The sequence below is a fragment of the Lycorma delicatula genome, chromosome 4 (genome assembly GCF_047948215.1).
Source record: "Lycorma delicatula isolate Av1 chromosome 4, ASM4794821v1, whole genome shotgun sequence".
In the NCBI taxonomy this organism is placed as follows: domain Eukaryota; kingdom Metazoa; phylum Arthropoda; class Insecta; order Hemiptera; family Fulgoridae; genus Lycorma; species Lycorma delicatula.
The window spans coordinates 92,077,249-92,090,774 of record NC_134458.1 but is presented as its reverse complement, the minus strand read 5'-3'; the positions used below and the strand labels follow the sequence as shown (position 1 = coordinate 92,090,774).

The window sequence follows — 13,526 nt, the reverse complement described above, 5'->3', positions numbered from 1 at the left end:
ATACAACATATTTCCTTACAGTTGTAAACTGAAGGTTATCGGTTCTTTTTTCAATTAATTAAAAAAAATGTTATACAAAAATTCTTAAGATAAAGTGAGGAAATAATATAGCTTAATTTAATAATAAAATGATAAGTTTTTATGAAAATTTTATAATTTATTTTTTTTTTACCGATAAAAATAACAATGAAAAATTTGATCTACATTGTAAATGAATACTTTCAAAAATATTGTTTATATTTTAAGTACTTTTCTATAAGGAATTAGATGATAACCGATTACAAGTATTTCAATTTGTATTTATCTGATTTTATGATGAAGTTAAATGACGCACTGGAAAATTCCAAACCGGACCGAAATTTGAACCAGGGATTAATGAATTTTTATTCATCGTTCATTCCTAATCTAAAGTAAACAAATACTTATTTAAATAACATTATAGATAAAATAGATCACATCAGGAACGTTGGATGTGAATTATGTTTATCCAACAACGACAAATTCTAATCGGCGATCTACCAGAAAATTTTGTCGACATTTAAACTTGTCTTCAACGCGAAGAACAGAGAAAAACTCTGATAATAAAAATAGTCAATCCCTCAAAGATTTTAACCTTCGGAAAATAACAGACCGGCTGAAGTTTTTCATACTGATCGTATTTTTGTGTAGGCTGTTTTAAAAAAAGTTTTTACACAACTTCCGGTATGTTTAAAACAAAATGGCGAAAAATTTGTGTTCTTTTTCATAAATATCTAAAAAAAATCATTTAACTGGGATCATAAAACAAAACAGGAGAAAATTTTACGTAAAAAAATATATTTATTATTTTTGTAAATCGAAAAGTTTTTGAATGAAAAGCAAACAAAGGTAAGACGTTTATATGAAGAATGGGTGAAGCAGGAAACTACAGAAAGTTTCCATTTATGATATAACATATACGTTGGTAACACTGTATGTTATCAAATGATTATAAAGATAAATCGGCTACTTTCATTTACTCAATAAAGCGCCAGGATTTTTAGAAGTTGATGTTATTGTCAAGTATACAGTGAGAATTTTGATTTATGCAGTGGTAGGTTAAAACGGCAGTCACAAGCTAGTATTCAATTTAAGAAAGACTTGTTGCTAGTGTTTGGGTGCGTGAACTTACAAACACCAATGAAATTGTGGAAACATAAAGATAGAGTTGTTCAGCGTTTTGGTAACGAAAACTCTATCAGTAGTAACACTTCGAAAGTAGAAAAACCCCTTTTCCACCGGGTCAATCCTCGATTTGAAACGATCTAAATGTCCTTTTAGTCGATTTACGATATTCTTTTAAGTCGACCAGGAAATGGTCTTCAGAGCTAAATATTTCCTGTTCAAGACTTAAGAAAATAATGAAAAAACATGTTAGTTTGAAATCCTTTAAGTCTGCTCGTGTTAATGAGCTTTCTAACCAGGACATGGCTTTAATGGAAACTTGTTGTAAACCTTTTCTAAAAATTTTTCCCAATGTTCAGTTACGGGAAAAAGGTTTATTCTCCGTCGAATGTGCTGTTTACCTGAGTAATTGATCTCGGAACGTGTATTTTGGATGTAAAGGAAATTCCCACAGTTATAAGGAAATGACACACCATCTCCGACGTATAATGATGTGGACAACGATATGTGAATCGCATCAGACTGAACCGTACTTTTTTTTTAAAGACGTGTTCACATCATTTCTTATCTTAAAATGTTTGAAAGTTATTCTATTCCTCGGCTTCGATTGATCGGTATGGAATTAACTGCAGTTTTACAGCAAGATGGAGTACCAGGTCATTATAGTCGGTCGGTAATTGACTTTTTAAATGAATATTTTGAAGGTCGGTGGATCGGTAGATTCTCCGAAATTCAGTGGCCGACCAGAAGTCCAGACTCGATAATCTGTGACAACTTCTTTGTGGTATAATCAAGGTAAAATATTTGACATCTGCGGCTAAGGAATATTGATGAGAGGAAAATTGCTGTCAGAGACTGTTTATATGACTTTTTTCCTTCAACGGAGAAGAGAATTTCGAAATGCTCTTGGGGACTGATGAAACTGTGTGCGGTCAATGGGGGAGCGTGTACAGATGTAATTTAACGTCAGTTTTATGAGTAAATATATTAAATAAATTAATGACAAAAAATCCATTTTTATTTGTTTATACAGAAAGGGAATTTTCGGCCACTCTGTAGAAAATTCAAATCTTTATAGGTTCTTTTGTAGTTTAGTATAACATATAATTCTAAAGGAGAATTTAGCTTTCGGTCCAGTACAACATATTTATTTTTACTTCTACGTATTTTTTTTTAATTTCTAGCAAAACTTTGAAAAAACTTTTTTTTAAAACGATGATCAGATAAAATGATCAAGATGAGTATATGGGCAAGAGAGGACGAACTTACTATTGCGATGGTTACTGTAGGACAAATTAAATTTAAAATTATCGAAGCTTTTCGTATAAATTTAATAATAAAAACAGTATTAAAAATTTTCATAAACTTACAGTTTCGTAAATTTTCATATAACTTCTAGCGGATAACGAGGCAGAAAATAATCACTAAATTTGGTGGTTTTTTCGAAAAATAATTAAAGAAAACAAATTTTTAGATCTCTTGGATTAAATTTTTTATTATTTACGGGTCAGTAAAGAAGTGAATTATATACGATAATAATGTTTACCTACTAATGTAATCTATATTAAAAACTAAAGACGCTTGTCTTATTTAAAAAATGAATAAACGATGTTCTGCGTAGCCGGTATACAGTTCCGCTTTGAAACCTGAATCACAGTTTTTAATAGTTCAATTATATGTCGTTGTTAGACTACCAAAAATTATTCCGTCTTTTCCTGATTAGTACTTGTAAATAAAGTAATATACATATACTGAGAGCAGTATAATATTTTATATTATACGTATAAGCGCGAGGCACAGGTCGGTCCGCTCTAACGAACGAATGTGAACGAAGGTAACCTTGCAACTACCGTTGATAATGCTATTACGTTACACCCGCAAGAATAAATGAGCGTTCGTTCGTCTAGTGTGGACCAGTCTTTAACGATTAATATATAAACTCACTCGTATGTATTTGTAACACTGGGTCAAGTTTCTGGTGTCGTTACAGCCCCGAGGTAAGAGAAAAGTATTTTTATCATTAAACTTCTCTCCATAATTTACTCGAACTTTACTTAACGCTCTTTAATCTTCCAAAACACTCTTCAAAATAAAGCTTATAAAAAAACCCAGCCGCACGGTAAACAAAAACAAAAATGAAGCTTTTATTCACTGCCTTTTTCAGATTTTTGAATTATTAAGCGGTCGACTTGTTTTAATAAATATACAAAGCCTAATATTTAAAAAAAGCACACGCTTCGTGAGTTTGCTAAAGCGTTACAAATAGCTGAAATACTTGTTGAAAGACGAATATCTACTTCCGTTATTATATAAATCGTCATTAAACTACAATTTTGAGCGTTTATATAGTGAGTAGAATTCTTTAAAATATGTAATTACGGAAATTATGAACAATTCAACTACCATGCTGACCAAGCTTCAGCAAGGTGGAGAAATGGAGTTTTAAATAACTAAACGACTTTGAATTAGTCATTTTTACGATAGTTATGAACTCGTTAATGTACTTTTCGATGACAAAAAACCGAAGCTAACTTTCGCACCTTACAAATTAAAAAAAAATATGTATACACACACTTTAAATATAAAAACAAAAATAAAATTACCTAAATGTTTTGCGATAAACATAACACAAATTAAAAAAGCTTTATTTATGCCAGGGCAGGGTAAATTTTGCTACCGAGCTGTTTCAGTTATTCCTAAAGTCATGAACTGGTATATATTAATTATGTTTATATATTATACAAAATATTATTAAAAATCTTAGTCAGAAAACTGGAACTAATTTACCCAACGACATTGGTAATTTGGAAGTTACTACCACCGAATGATTCACATGTAAAAAATAAACAAAATTATCGCTCGCTTAAAATGTTCATGCTCTGTTAATTTTCAGCAACAAATAAAATTTAGCTAAATAAAAACAGAGATGTAAACAAATTACGATAATAAAAATAATTTTTATATATTTACTTAAAAATAAATCACAAAAGTAAAGAATTAAGTATATTAAACTGTTTAGATCTTATAATTCTTGGATCGAATCAAAATTATAATTACCTTTACAAAAAAAAAATATATTAATTCTGGACAAAAGAACAAAAGTAATTAATGGGAAATTCTAAACGTCCGTTCCCATACAAGATGTAATGGGTGCCGGTTACATTGTTCGGATCTGGGTTAGGCCTTGACGTTGCTAAGCTCAGGTCCTTCAGCCTTGAGGCTTCTTGCTTTCCTTTCTACGGTAAATTAGACTGTTGTTTATTTTACTCTTTTTTAAAATTTCCTTGTTTTTATGAAATAATAAACACGAGCGTACGTCCGTAAAAATTAAATTAATCCGATCCTCGTAAATAAATAAGATACGCCGACATCAACACACACACACACACACACACACACACACACACACACACACACACACACACACACACACACACACACACACACACACACACACACACACACAATTACTTAAATTTAGTCGGTAATTCTATAAATAGTAGATCGCTCGTAGGCTCATATATTAAAATTAATATAAAAACAGAAATGGTTTTACCTCATCTTCTATAACTTTCAATTACAAAAAAAAAAACTACACTTTATGATATCAATAGTTAAGGTAATTACAATAAAAAATTATATTATTATAGATTTGTATTAGCAGTATTTTTACTATAAAATGAAAATAAAACATATTTATAAAACTTAAATAAAGTAGGTATGATCCATTATTCTTCAACAAGGCGAGCCCATCTCTTTGATCGCTTTTGTCTAATAAAATACTCAGTATCAAAATGTTCACAGAACAATCATACAAAATTTACTTGAATTTTGTTCTGGTATTAGAAAAATATCATCAAGGAAATACAAAGTTTTGAGCTGTTGAAGCAACTTTGTTACTATCGGTTAATTATGCACTATATAGTGTAGTTAAATATTTGATATCTGATGGGGAAAGACTATCAGCTCTCTGCTCTCCATAAATGATTATAAGGAGGAGTAAATATGCTTCTCATTAAACTAAATGTACCTGTTATTTCACATGTGTGTAGTGTATTAAAGTGAAGATAAAGCCTAGGGTAAATTGCAAAAAAGATTTGGAGTACAAAAAGCAAATTTGTGTCAGAAGGTGTATTTGAAAACTTAAGATTAGTCATAGAAAAAATATTTTCTGATCTCAAGTTAAAAAAATACACTTTACATAAAAATAGTAAATTTAAATTTACCTTATTTTACACATTTCAATTTTCTGGATGCCATACAAGAACATCTTTGAAAGAGTATCTTTCCAATGAAAAGATATTCTTTGAGAGGGTACTCCCAAAAATGTTCCGGTGACAATACTATAGCATTCCAAGAAGATAAACTATCCCTCATCAGAAGCAGTCATGTGGATCCATCATCCCCATCCACTACCTCTTCTCTCCTATTTCTTTATTCTTTATTCCTTGTTCCTAAGACAGATGCCATGGGAGTCAGGTCAGCTCTCTGGTTCATATACAACATCATGCTGTTACCCTCTTGTAGCCAGTGGAGCAGCAATTTATTAGGATTGGCAACCTCATACACCTATGCAAGTGGTTGAGAACTGCTTCTTGTTTCTTATTCGAGGGTAACGCAAAAAGCAAAACTAGTAGTCAAGATGTCTACCAGGTAAAGCTGAGTCTCTTACTACCAATTTAATATAATTAGATTTAGGGGATTCCTGATCTGGAACAATAGAACCTAAAGTGTGAAAAAGTAACATTACAATGAAATATAATGGAAACTCTAAACTTTAGCTAAAACACCTGTTCCAATGTAGCTATTTTAAATTGAAATCATACAGAAGATTATTAAGAATGTTCAGTGTTGGAGAAAAATACGTCTTTTCAAAAACAACTGGTCATATATACAACAAGAATATTTTTAATATTATAAATTATTAAATGTTTGTTACAAGACAATAGAAGTAATAAACCACATAATAGAGGTATTCCATTGAAGCACAATTCAGACAGCTAGTTAAAAAAATAAACAAGTAATGATTAAACCCATTTCAACAATTTAAGGATCATTAATCCAAATACTGGAAACACAATTTTTAATTGATGGATTAGGAATGCTACTATTCAAAATCTGAATAATGTGAAGAACATTGAACATTAGGTTTATTGTCACACACATGTAAGGTTCTTACAGAAATCAGTAGTAGAATGTTGCCAAAGATATGAGAAACTAGAAAATTCAATTCAACATCAGTTCAACATCATGATGGAGAAATCATCCCAAATAAAAATACCATCATTGTTTGCTTTTATCAGTCTAGAAGAAGGTTTTGACAATATTAATTCACATAAAGTCTTGAAAAGTCAGTTGGATTATAGAGACAAAAAATAGATAGTGCAAGAAAAGCACAGCAATAATAATGATTAAAGATAATGATCAGAAAATGTTAAGCATACACCAAGGAGAATGATGAGACTTTAATTTATCACCAGTATTATTTTACATTTGTATTAACTTAGAAATCTTCAACAAGATATCTGCTGAATGAAAGGTAATTAAACGGAAGATTACAAAAATGCTGCACTGTTGACTGAGATTATGCTTACATTAGACGTCTGTCTAAATAGAAAATGGAAATAGAAGAATTATAAAGTGCACGGCAAGGACTACCAGAATAAATAATTTTGTACGAAGAATTATAATTAACTACATTAAAAAGAATAATAAAGACACATAACTTACTTAGAAAGCAGATCAGCCCAAGGGGCTGATAAAAGGGGTTGAATAAGATATTTTATTAGAAATGACAACTGAACGTTGTTGAGGAAGATGGAAGATTACTTTTGAAGGGTAAGACTAGAATATCTAAAACAGATCTTGAAAGAAACCAGGTTAGACAGTTTCAAGGAATTCAAAAACATTATTGAATTTTTATATTTAGCATATGGCACCAAGACACAACACCAATTACAGTCAAAAATTACAAACAAACATCTAACAAATTAATATAAGCTACTGATTCTGGAGTCGCTATCAGGAAATTTTCAGGAATCCCTTCATAACCTGTCCTCAGGCAAACTCCTGTGATGTGTTTAACGATTTTATTTTCACCACACTTGCAAAGGGGCATCGGTGTTTTACCCCATTTACACAGGAAATAGGTACACCTACCATGCTGAGTTCGTATTCTGTTTAACGTTGACCATGTTTTACGTGAAAAGTCAAAACCTGGTGGCTTTTGAGTAATACGTGGAATTTGGTTATTCTGCTTTGTGGTCCATTCTTAATGCCAGGCATCAGTCAGGTTGAATTCTTCCTCTGTGGCAGCAATTGCTGTTTTTATAGATGGCTTTCTAGACTGAAAAGGACCATGATTGGCATCTTCAATATCCTCATGTATTGGTAGGTTTCGATTGTCCATAATCTTCTTGTACTCTCTTGTAAGAGTGTTCATATGGCGCATATTTGGGGGTGGTATGTGACTCAATGCTGGGAGCCATTCCACAGAAGTAGACCTGATAATCCCTGCAATCATTCTCATAGTGTTATTAAGTTGAGCATCAATTCTATGAACATAAGGACTGTTAAGTCACTCTGGTGCACAATATTCCGCAGCCGAGAAGACGAGGTTCAGAGCCGATGTGTGCAAAGTGGAAGCCAATGCTCCCCATGTTGTTCCACAGAGCTTATGTATAATGTTGTTTCTTGTTTTCAATCTCTCTGCAGTTTTCATTAGGTGCTCCTTAAATGAAAGCGTTCTATCAAGTGTCACGCCTAGGTATTTTGGTGTCCTGTTGTGAAAGAGCCATGTATTCTTGAATAAAATTTTAAGCTACCTATTAGCAAACTTGTTATTTAGATGGAAGCATGACATCTCTGTTTTACTAGCATTTGGTTGGAGGTGCCATTTTCAGAATTAATCAACTGATTCAGTTGCTTAGATTATATTTAGGTAATTATTAAACAGTTTGACTAGTTACATATAAATGCCAAGAAGAGGGTGAAGTATTATAGTGAAATATTTGTTTATACCCTATAACTCCAAAATAGTTGTATTCGTGGAACAGATGTAAAATAATTTATCTCAACTGCTTGAATATCAGTGGGTGAATGATTATTAAATAAAAGGCAGATAATGTAGCTACTTTTCCATTGCAAAATAAACCAAAATTGTTTGAAATTACTCAATTCTTTTTTTTTATGTCAAAAGTGTTTAAACAAATGAATTTCAAAATATTTATTTCAAAATATAGCATAACATAACATCATTTATTTTTTCATCTGGCAACAACAGGCTAAATCCCAGTTATAGTTACCCAATAAATTTTAACAATTAGATGCATTTTGTAGAGTGTAAAATGCCAAGCCTGCCATGATATTCAAACCCAGAACCTTTTGGATGAAAGACAGGGATGCTCCCACAGTACTGTGGACGTCAGCAAAACTCTGGCCAGAGGGTTATGGATACAATAGTTATAAAACCTAGAAAATATATAATATAAAATAAATAAATACATAAATTAAAAACTAAATAAACAATTTAATTAGAAATATAATGAAAATATTAACAAACAGTAAAAAGGAAAAGAGTTTGTAGAATTTAATAAAAAAATCAACAGTTATATGGGTTTTAGATATAGTTAGTTTTTTTAAATAATCTAAATGTTGTTTTTATTATAATTAATCTGTAGTGTTATATAACAAAAAAAAAGTATTATTAGGAAAACTTTTAAAAACAACAGTGTTCTGAGGTTTCAGTGCTATACTCTGTATCTTACAACCTTGTGGTTCTGCAACACAGAATATCGCAGAGAATACCAACCTGTTAATTGAAGAGATAAAGTAAGATAGAATGCCAATGACCAAAATCATGTTTAATGAACCAATTAATCACGACAATTAAAAACTTTTAGATGTGGTTTTACTACATATTGTTGGTATTTATTAGTGACTACAACTGCAATAGTCAGTATTAAAAATAATTTAATAACATTGAAAATTACCTCCAGATGCTAAACTATATGCGAAAATGTAGTAATTTACACTACAATTAAATAAAAATTAATTACTACAGAAAATTGAGAATTATATAATTGAAATTTCATAAAAAAATCAGATCAGCAGATAATGGAATAGAACTCCATTATCTGCTGCTACCATTTTCCACCATTCCACCATTTCTTCCTTGACAACTTTTTTCATTAATATTCTATATTGCACGTCTTTTTTGCACAATTTAATCATCTCTATCTTAGTTTCCTTGTATTCAAATAGTTTCTTCTTCCAATATATTTAGATTAATAATTTTTTTAATAACTCTACCACTTGGCAGTCTCTGTACGAGCCCAAACCATATCAATCTGGCCTGTTCAGTTCTCTCCTATAATGATCTACATACTAGGTCTTCCTTACTGCAGCATCTTTTCTCAGTCACTTCTCATCTTTCCTACTTTTGCTTATTAAAAACTTCATCTGATCTGCTTGTCTTTTATTTTCTTCTCTTGTTGTAGTCATCACTGAAACACTGAACCACAAGTTAGAATAAATATATTGTTATTCAACTAATATTCTTATACTCATGGAAATTGTTTATTTACATTATTCTGACTAAAAATTTAATAAAATGTCCCTGAAAGTTTCTTGCAGATCCGACCAACCTTGTGAATTAATGTTAACAAATGGAAAAGTAATTATAAAAAATATTTACAAAGGTTCTTTGCCATTCCATAGCAAAGTAACCCATAACCCAACTTGGGTTGGTTTTCTTTCAAGTTACTATCATTATGACAATTGTACATTATAAACTTTCTAAATAAAACTGTATGCTATTATAGAATTATTATATAATAAATTTAATTCTTTTTTCCTTAAATTTTAGATGTGATCATAAATCACCCGCAAAGTTCAAGTGTTCATGAAGGAAAAAGCATAATTCTTCAATGTTCAACAGACAAAGATACACCAGTTAAATTATGCAAATGGATTTGGCAATCAGCACATGGAGATGATCCAGTGATCGTGGAAGAATTTCCAGCATTTGGGGAACAAAATACAGACTGCAGTTTGAAAATAAATAATGCAACATTACCCCAACGTGGTTTCTGGACATGTGCTGTTCAGCTTCAGAACGAGACAACACTTAAATCATCTCCAGCATTGCTCAATGTGATCAAAAGTAAGTCAATTATACACACACACACACACACACACACACACACACACACACACACACACACACACACACACACACACACACACACACACACACACACACACACACACACACACACACACACACACACACACACACACACACACACACACACACACACACACACACACATATATATATATATATATATATATATTTTTTTTTTTTTTTTTTTTTTTTTTGAAATGCTGTCCTTGAATCTTAAGATTTATAGCAATTTAAAAGTAGATAAAAAGAAGCAAAGTTGAAATATAAACAGCTAATACTCGTATTTAGTGAAATTTTGTACCAGGTATTTCATTTAAATGTTAAGACATTTAAAAAAAATATATTTAAACTATTGTATAACAGCATGACTTCTTCTCCAGTGAAGAAGTAATTAATAAAATGGACCAATTTTTTTTAGAAAATAATGTATGTCTTTTGTACAAAAATAAAAAAAAGTTTGTACTCTTTTTCTTCTTCTTTAGTGGAACTGTCTATTGAAAGGTGTCAAGAAACAGCATTCTCCATGATGGTCTGTCCTGAGTTTTTTCTTTTAAATTATATTATCCTTGCCTCCCTTTCAAATCATCTAACATTCCTATTCTCCTTCCTCTTTCCCTCACACCTGGAATCTTTCCTTCCATTATTACTTTTTTTACTGCAGTCATTTCTTAAGATGTGGCCTATCCAATTAGCTTTTCTTCTTTGTATTGTCTTAATCACACTATTGTCTCATTTATATTTGCCAAGACCTTTCTTCTTTCTTTCTTTTTCCTGTTTAGCCTCCGGTAACTACCGTTTAGATAATTCTTCAGGGGATGATTGAGGATGATATGTATGAGTGTAAATGAAGTGTAGTCTTGTACAATCTCAATTCGACCATTCCTGAGATGTGTGGTTAATTGAAACCCAACCACCAGAGAACACCGGTAACCACAATCTAGTATTCAAATCCATGTAAAAATAACTGGCTTTACTAGGACTTGAACGCTGTAGTAACTCTCAACTTCCAAATCAGCTGATTTGGGAAGATGTGTTCACCACTAGACCAACCCGGTGGGTATTTGCCAGACCTGATCATTAGTTACTTTCTTATAGAAAAATTATTATATATATATAATAAAAAAAATTATATATATATATAATATGAATTACTAATAATAATTCTGGAAGTAATAAAATTGTTAACTTATTTGTATAAAAAATTATTAATTGAAAATTTAATTAGAATAAATTTGTAAATTATAAACAAAAGCTATAAATGTTATAAACAACAAACAAATGTATACATGGTAACAGTGTTTCTCCTAACAAATACACACAAATTCACATACATCAACTGCTTAGTAATCCAAATGAAAAAACGCTTGTTATTGCATGCGTAATACAGGATTATCATAAAAGAATGCTACGGTTTCAGTAATTCATAGGAAGATTGTAGGGAAATTTCTAGATGTTATATTGGTATCCCTGAAAGCCTCCAACCCAAAAGTTTGTTTATCAGCAGTTGTAACCACAACGTCAGTTCTTGTATTGTTGTTGAGTTACTATGTTCTCGGATAAAGACAAAGCAAAGTGTGTTTTATTGATATCTGAATTAAAATCCGTAATTTTAGTTCAACGTGCGTTCTGATGTGAATTCGGAAGAGATCCACCACACAAAAATAACATAACACATTGGTTCAAACAATTTGAAGAAACTGGATCAGTTAAGACAGAGAAATCAACCGGCAGACCAAGTGTACCAGATGAAATGGTTGAACTAATTAGACAATCGGCAATTAGAAGTCCTGGGAAGTCCATCTCCCGTCGAATTAGGTATTCCAAAATCAACAGTTCACAAAGTTTTACATAAAAAACTGAAATTACACGCTTATAAAATCCAGATTCTGCAGGAATTGAAACCCGATTAATGAAGCAATGACACTAAAAATATATCCCAGCCCTAAAAGATGGTTGTTTGGTAAGGCAGATAGGACGAACTTCACTGTGGCAACCAAAACTGCCCCATGGAGGGTATCTTCCCCTATGGGGTCAGGATGCTGACACAAACTCCCTAAAACAACTGGAGTTATTGAAAATGATATCAAGATATATTCCCAGAACATCCAGGAAACTCAGGAAGCCTTCCTTTCTGTGGTGAAATAATGAAGTTATTGAAATGATTAAAAGAAAGAAAAAAGTTACAATGCTTTCAAAAAGTGCCCAACATTAGAAAATTTAATTGCCCTTAAAAAAACATAGGCTATATGCAAAAAGACTTATAAAAGATTAAAAAAAAACCTATCCTGGCAAAAAAACATGTCACCCATAAGCAGAAATATGACTGCAGGAGAAACTTGGAAGAAAGTGAAGACCATCTGTGGATGTACATACTTTATCCCCATATCATACCTTCAATGTGAAGATGATCTAGTAGAATCACCAAACTAAATTTCTGAACTACTACCCAATCAATCTGAAGGAGTCAATAAAATGGTTAATTATGATGACTGTTTCAAGAATAAAAAAAAAAGAACTTAAGGGTCACTTAAATTTCTCAACAGAAACGAATCTTTTGTACAATGTATCCTTTAAAATAGACAAACTTTTAAAAGCGTTGAAGAAAACGAGCAATACAGCACCCAGTCCAGATGAAATACATTATGTCATGATCAAACAGCTATAGACTGCTGCAAAATTTAAATTACTAGAATTGAACAATAAGGTCTGGCAGGATGGAATATACCTGCAGCATTGGAAGAAGCATATATTTTTCCTATCCCAAGAAAAAAATAACATCTGACAGATCCCAATATTTATTGTCCTATTTTTTTGATTTGTGTTACTGGAAGTTTTTGAGAAAATGGTTAATAATTGACTCGTTCAGATTTTAGAAAGAGAAGGTCTTTTATCCTCGCATCCAGCAGAATTTCCACAGTGCCATTCAACTACTGACCAAATCATCAATTTGGAAAATATTATATATACTAGTTTCATCACTAAAAACACTGTTGCACTCTTCTTCGATCTTCAGAAGGCTTTTGATATGATTTAGCTCATGAAAATTCTTAATATTCTGGTTGGTATTTCATATCAGCCAGAATATGGTACCGCAACTGAGCAGTTAAACACAAATTTACTTTGCATGACACATTAGCAATTTCTATGGGAGAAATACCTTCATGGTTTTTGGCAAGTGTAACAACAAGATTAGATT

At 31.5% G+C, this 13,526-nt stretch overlaps 1 protein-coding gene across 2 annotated transcripts in view; it reads left to right on the top strand.

Moving 5' to 3' along the window:
* LOC142323645 (uncharacterized) overlaps nucleotides 1-13,526 on the top strand; it is a 109,956-nt gene that overhangs the window by 41,192 nt on the left and 55,238 nt on the right. For both annotated transcript variants that reach the window (XM_075363651.1, XM_075363650.1), the window contains exon 2: nucleotides 10,010-10,306. In XM_075363651.1, coding sequence (XP_075219766.1) covers nucleotides 10,010-10,306 — 297 coding nt within the window. The remainder of the gene's footprint in view (nucleotides 1-10,009; nucleotides 10,307-13,526) is intronic.